The sequence below is a fragment of the Euphorbia lathyris genome, chromosome 5 (assembly GCF_963576675.1).
Source record: "Euphorbia lathyris chromosome 5, ddEupLath1.1, whole genome shotgun sequence".
In the NCBI taxonomy this organism is placed as follows: domain Eukaryota; kingdom Viridiplantae; phylum Streptophyta; class Magnoliopsida; order Malpighiales; family Euphorbiaceae; genus Euphorbia; species Euphorbia lathyris.
The window spans coordinates 67095240-67102687 of NC_088914.1; the positions used below are offsets into that span (position 1 = coordinate 67095240).

Consider the following 7448-nt stretch of genomic DNA (forward strand, 5'->3'; position numbering starts at 1 on the left):
ACATTAATCCTTACCCTTGCAATTATTTTCACTTTCTTGGCTTTATACCTCTCTCTCATGCGCTTAGCGATGTATGCCTCTCTCTACATCACCCCTTTCTCAGCAGCACCCATATCATCATCTAGGAATGTCTTAGGTCTTCTAGTAATTATCTCCTTAGATGATCTCCAGTCTCTCTAAGCGGAGGAAAGGCTGGAGTCAGTCTCTATCAGAGGAAGTAAGCGCGTAGATGGCAAACATGTGGGCGCAAAATGCTATCATGCTCTATTGTTCCGTAGCAATAGAAGCCCGCTCATGCTGCTTCGGTGGCGCTTTTTCGCCTTCTCTTCGCTCTGGACAGGAGCGCTAGTGGACACGGGGAGGGAGCAGGCGAAGCGTGTCGTTCGTCATGGAAAGAAAGATACCACTACTTCGCCTCTTTGTTGGACCGCCGGCGCGAACACAGTGGTCTCTGACCAGGACCAGGAACCAATTCGAATTTGGATCTTGACATGTTGGTGGTTTTTAACCGTAGGCATCTTGCCAGGAAGTTGGTGGGCTCATCATGAATTAGGTCGGGGTGGCTGGTGGTTTTGGGATCCCGTAGAAAATGCTTCTTTTATGCCTCGGGTATTAGCCACAGCTCGTATTCATTCAGTAATTCTACCCCTTCTTCATTCTTGGACCTCGTTTCTTAATATTGTGACTCTTCCATGCTGTGTCTCAGGAACCTTTTCAATACGGTCCGGATTGCTAGCTCCCGTTCATAGTTTTGCTACAAGATGTCCAAATAAGAACATCCATGCCCAGACCGATAAGCTATTCATACCAAAAGGGTTATATCCATTGATAAGTTGTGAAGAGTTTAACCATAGATAATCTCTTAACCATCCCATCAAATAAGTGGAAGATTCATTAAACTGTGAAACATTACCCTGCCATAATGTGATGGGTTCCAATGCCAATAAAAAGTAACCCATCCAATAGTATTTAACATCCAAAAAACGGCCAAATAAAATGCGTCCCAAGCCGAAATATCACAAGTACCACCGCGCCCCGGACCATCGCAAGGAAAACTATAACCAAAATCTTTTTTATCTGGCATTAACTTCGAACCACGTGCATCTAAAGCACCTTTTACTAGGATCAATGTGGTTGTATGTAAACCTAGAGCAATAGCATGATGAACCAAGAAGTCGCCAGGCCCTATTGTTAAGAATAATGAATTACTATTTGCATTAATAGCATTTAACCAACCGGGCAACCATATGCTTCGACCTGCATTAAAGGCTGGACTATTAATCGCATTCATTAGGAATGTGACAAAACAAGCGATTGCTTTGACAAGTTAAGTTATTACAATACAAAACAAAAGGGCAGGGCAGTAGTTGCCACTTTAAGACTCTATCAGCTTCTTTCTGATCCTATACTCGAAGAGAAGAAAAAGAGAAGACATACGAAGTAGTTTCGCAAGTAATCTTTGATTCGGCAATTGCTTGCTATTGTCTTGACTGCTCCGTCAATATTTAGATACTTAATCTAGATGGATATCCTCTGGAACCTCTCTACCCACTCCTTTAGAGACTCATTTGGCTCTTACACTAGGTAGTTTAAATCATGCATTATCTTTCTCTCGTGAATGGAAGTGATGAAATGCTCAACAAATTCTTTCGACATCTAGTTGAATGATCATATGGAACCTGGAAGCATCTGATCATACCAGTAAGCTGCATATTCCTTCAATGTTGTGGAAAAAGTCTACACATGAGAGCATCTGTAGCCATCACTATTTGTAATGCCTTGCGGAAATTTTTCACATGAATAGTGGGGCCAGTCTACTGTTAAAGTCTTTAAGCAATGGAAATTTAAATCCATTCAGCATAGGCTGATTTTAGGCCCCCATCCTTTAACAAAGCTCCTTTCTAATGAGATTGTAGACGTCTTTCTTTAAGGAAGTTGCTTCATCAACTTTGGGCTTTGGATCTGACCGAGGATTTCTTCGTTTTGCAGGCTTTGATCTTGTTGATTTATGGCGATTAGCTTCATATCAACGCATCAAAGACTCAGTTGAATCATAATGAGCGCCTCTATGTTGCTTTAGAGACTTAGAGTCTTCTGCTCGGGGAGGTTTCTTAGGATGTGTTGGCTAATGAAAACATCTTCGATGTACCGAACTAACAATCTTCTCTTTTTATCTACCTCTAACTATCTTAGGTTGAGATTCCTTTGAGGCCTCTCTCTTCCTTGGACAGGTTCAGATGATATGATGTCTGCTAGAACAAGCTGTGAAACCATGCATGTCCGTATCCTTATTTGCACCCCTTGCCTTTTTGAGCTCCACTCTCATAATCTCTATCTGCATTCCATGCTCCACCCTCAAAATATTCATCGATTCTTGAACGGAGCCCATATTATATATAAGCTACTTTATAATTTTTTCCTTGAAGTGACGTTGCTCATGATCAAGAGATTATAAGCATGCCTCAAGCTTCTGATCTAAGGCCGGAGTGATATGTAATGGCTCTAGTGTGTTATTGCTAACGACCACAAGGCCATGATTTTGAGTAGCCGAAGTGCTTGAGATATCAGAAACTGGTTGAAGGACGAAATTATTTAACTGAGACATTATATGAAGTAAGTTCCATGTTCACTGCACCAAATAATGTCCGTCAATCTATAGAATCAGTTGATCAGGCTGAGCTGGAGTCGCCTGAACAAAATGAACAAACTATCAGAAAGGGGCAGGTGTACGACGTCCCTTCTCCAATGCTTAAGTCAGTATTTTACTAAGAATAGAGTAAGTATATTTGAAAGCAGAGTGAAGTCAGATATGATTATAAACCTTGTGCTCTTTTAAGAATGACCATTTATAGATAAATGAAAGCTACCTACAGTTGAGTAGCTTTCCACGTGTTGACAACTGATTGGTTTATATTATATGCACTTTTGTGCTTGTCTTCCCTTTATCGTAGATTACGACGCTACTTAGGGATTAGGAGCGTATCTTTGGAATCCGGCCTTGTGATTGGTTCGGTGGTTATGCTTTTTGTCTAAAGCTCCTTATTGGTCCATATGTCAATGCCTTTATTTAATATGATATCACATGTTATTTCCATGCTAGACATCTATACTTAATTCATGTCATTTGGTTATGCTAACATATGTGATCATTGTTGGTAATATTACACTAACGGTGATTGATTCTGCTTTGGTTCTATGTTGGCATGATTAATAGACAGAATTATTGATATATGCCTATAGTAAATATGATAGCATATTTTGATGCCATATAGGTTCTATAATTTACATGGATATACATGTTTTGTCCAAGTGGAAGATTGTTTGATTAAAATCTACAATGTGGCATTTACATGTATACTATAGTAAATTATGGGATATCATATATTAGTCTTTTAAGTGATATGATTTAGTTTATGGACCAATGATATATATAATGAATATGAGATTACTTATGTGTAGATATTTAGTTTCAATATACTAATTCTATGATCGGCAGATTGGTAATTGCCTCAACTAGGTCTTATCTATAAATAGAGGGTTATGGTCTCTAGGGTATTAGTATTCTAAGTCTACAACTTCCTCCATCAAGTGTAGATGTGCTAATTGCTTCTGATCCTAAAAGACCAATAAACCTAACGTGTTTCTGATTCCCTTCAATCAATTACGCTATGGATTCAGAATACACTTCCGCTTCACATCTTGATAAATTGATATAATTGTATGATCTTGTAGTTTGTGGATCTAATTACAATAAATAATTCCAACAACAAACACTTTTTAAATTAATTATATCGGTATTAGATTTCGTTGATTATATCTCTAAGAATTTGAATATATATATATATAATTTTTGCATTTCATTTTTTATTGCACTATTCTTTTATTTATCTATCACGGTTTTTTAATCCCTTTTCATGGAAGTATTGTAGCAATAATAGGAATGCTCAAATTAATTTGACTACCTATAGAAAAGAATAATGATGACTCCAAAAAAATTAATTTATTTTCACAATAAGTTTTTTTTTTTTTTTCCAAAATTAGTTAAGTTTTGTTGGTTCACAATTAATGGTTGATATATGAATTGTACAAATTGGAAACAGTACAGCTTTTGGCCTTCGATTTATATTGGATCATAGATTAATGGGATGATGTATAAATATGCTCCATCAATTTTACGAATTATATTAAATTTATATATCATATTTTTAAGTATAAATTTGCTCCATCAATTTTACTCATGTCTTATACCAAAAAAAAAAAAGATTTTTTTAAACAACTTATTTAACAGTTATTTGATTATTATATAACACATTTTAAATAAATTTATCGTGAAACCAAAATAATTTTAACATTTTAGTTGATAGTTTGTAATTGTGTTAGTAAAACTTTATACACTTGAATAATTATGTTTTGTGATTAACATATATGTGACAGATTTAGTTGTTAACATTTTATTTTATTTGTGATTGTAAATATTTTATATAATTGATATTTGTAAAGTTTGGTGTAATAATTAAATAACATCAATCCAACTCATTTATTTTTCTTAAAAAAATAAAAATCATCTTATTTAAAAATATTAAAAATAAATTTATAATATTTCATAGGTTAAGAAAAGCATATTTGAATCTTATCCGTAGGTTAATTTATTCAAATTAGGAACTGTACCATCAGCAGTTTTTCTAGAAGAATATTGGAAATAAGTTCTCTTTTTCTCTTGGTAAAAAAAATACTATATTGTAAAAATTAAATAGATGTAAAATGATTCCTTTTTTTATATAGAATAATAATAAAGGAATGGGGTAAATATGATGAATTAGAGGAGGATGACATAGTCGGCAAAGGAGAAAAAGAAAAAAAGAAAAATGATTGGCAAGATGTATGGACCACAACAATCCAATCCCCACCGTATCAAATGCCCATCATCCTAAATCATTTGTGGGTCACTTCTGTCTCCACCCTACGCTTTCTTCCCACGTGCCATTTCTCTCTTTATGAAAATAATTTCCGGAAACTAAGAGCATCCCAAAAAACTGAGGCCTTGTTTGATAAGCCATTTAATGACTTAAATTAAAATATTAAGTACTTATTTATTTTAAGTGCGTTTGATAATAATTATTTTTCTACCACTTAAATTAATAAATTAAGTTAAAAAGCACTTATTTTAGTAAGTCAAAATATTTGACTTAACATTTTAAGTTAAACATTATCAACTAATATTTTTATAATAATTATATCACTCAATATTTTCAGCACTTAAAATATTCAGCACTTAAAATTCAGTACTTATTTTTTCAGCACTTAATTTTCAGTTTTATCAAACAGCACCTGAGTGATTAAGATATTTGATAGATAAGGAAGAGCTAATCACTACGGAGAAAACAAAACAACAAAAGACAAAACAAAGCAGAAAAAACCAGAGTCAATTAGGCCTTGCACTTCTCAAATCAACATGAAGAATGTCTAGAAGGTCTGCAGGCGGCCTATCACACTCGTGATGACCAAGGAAGAAATTTCCTGCGAAGTTCGCCAACCAATATTTCTTATATTCACTCTTTATTTATTATTTATTAATAAGATTATTATTTATGGTTATATTTATCAATAGTGTGAGGAGAGAGGCTCATCAATAATAAATTATTAATAAAAAATGAAGTTAAGAGATGGAGAGAGACTCTATTAATAGAGAAAATAAAAAGACTCTTAGGCCTTGATTGGATGGGGGGTTAGGAGGGTAAATAAAGGAAGGGAAGGGAAGGGAGAGGAAGGGGAAGGAAGGGGAAGGGAAGCACTAACTTTACCCTTGTTTGGTTGGATGGTAAGGGTTTATAAAGGTTTGTACCTTTCCCTTGTTTGGAATGAAGGGTTTGTAAGGGAATGAAATATTATAAAGTGACTAAAATGTCCTACTCAATTAATTATGTATATTAGTTACTTTCCATATAATTAAATCACATTACTTACAATTGTTTTTAATTACATATCTAAATAACAATTATCCAATTTCATATATTATTTATTTAAAAATTTAATAAATTATAGTATAATTTAAATTAAATTATAAAATATATATTCTATTATTTTATTATATTTATATGTTAATAATATTAATAAAAATAATAACTATTTAATTTTTATATCTATTAAATTATAATAAATTCTTAATGAAGTTAACTTTTAATATAAATGAATTATGAAAAAATACATTGGTATTGGTATGGGTTTGTTTGACAACCACAAATTGGCTTTTTTTTTTGCGGCAATGCACCAAAAAAAACAATGGGATAATGAAATTTTAACAAGGGTAATAATGGAAAATGAAATTTGTAACCCTCCTAAACCCTCTAAATTGGTGGGTTTGAAAATTGAAACAAATATACACAAATCAAACCCTTCCAAACCCTTCCCAAACCCTTCAAAACCCTTACCCTTCTAAATTTATATCCTCCAAACAAGGGTTTCCACAAACCCTCCCAAACCCTTCCCTTACTAACCCTCCCAAACCCCCCATCCAATCAAACCCTTAGTGATTTGAGGAGCCACTAAAAAACTGTAGGAGGTGATTTTTCATTCCCTCTCCTTAAATTTTAACTTAAGAGCCAATTTAAGAGGTTGTTGAAGATGGTCTAGACAATGGATTTTTTTTTTAAAAACATATTTCATTTCATTAAAAGAAAAATATAATGTAAAAATAAATAAGAATAAAATACAGATTACAATCCATGCAAGAAAAAAATCATATAAAATAATAAACATTCATAAAAAATATAATTAAAATAAAAAGACATAAATCTCATAATCCTCATAATCCAAATTCATTGCAAAGCAAGGGCAAACAAATTTTCATGATTTAGTTTCTTTCGGACAATGGATCTGAGTCATTTCTACATATGCAAACACGTAGATCTATTGTTCTACGTATAAGATAATATGCTTCAATCTTTGCTAAATCTGAAAAAAATGTAAATAAAAGAGTTATAGTTGACAAATGCAAACTAAACAGAAAAAATTCGATGAGATGTACGGATTTCAACTGAAATGCGAACATTGACAACCGAAAAAACACAAAGTGTGGAGATAAACACATAAACGAAAGCATGAATAAAGAAGACAAACTTCATTGCCCCTCCTCCAAGTACAATTAGTTACTTCTGTTCAAACAAAATAATAGATTTGTTGTCACCAGCATCAAAGAACAAAACAATAGATCTTAATAAGCAATACTTCGGTGAAGAGGAGATTAACACTGATGGAACACTTGCGAGGAAGACGTCTTCTTCATCCAAAAGAGTGTCGTAGTGAGTGGAGGAGGAGGAGTAGGGATGGCAACGGGTAATATACCCGCGGGTACCCGGCATTATCCGACGCTAATGGGACTACTTGTACCATGTATAAAAGGGTATGAGACGGGTATGAGATTAAAATCATTACCCGTTAGGGTAATGGGA

The 7448-nt window shown here is 33.6% G+C and overlaps 1 protein-coding gene across 1 annotated transcript; it reads left to right on the forward strand.

Moving 5' to 3' along the window:
• The first annotated feature begins 268 nt into the window (after positions 1 to 268).
• On the forward strand, positions 269 to 858 carry LOC136229859 (cytochrome c biogenesis CcmF N-terminal-like mitochondrial protein 2). The gene is given in 3 exon segments (XM_066018735.1): positions 269 to 447; positions 554 to 587; positions 589 to 858. Coding segments are annotated over 3 exon segments (363 nt in total). The 5' UTR covers positions 269 to 388.
• Positions 859 to 7448: the final 6590 nt, after the last annotated feature.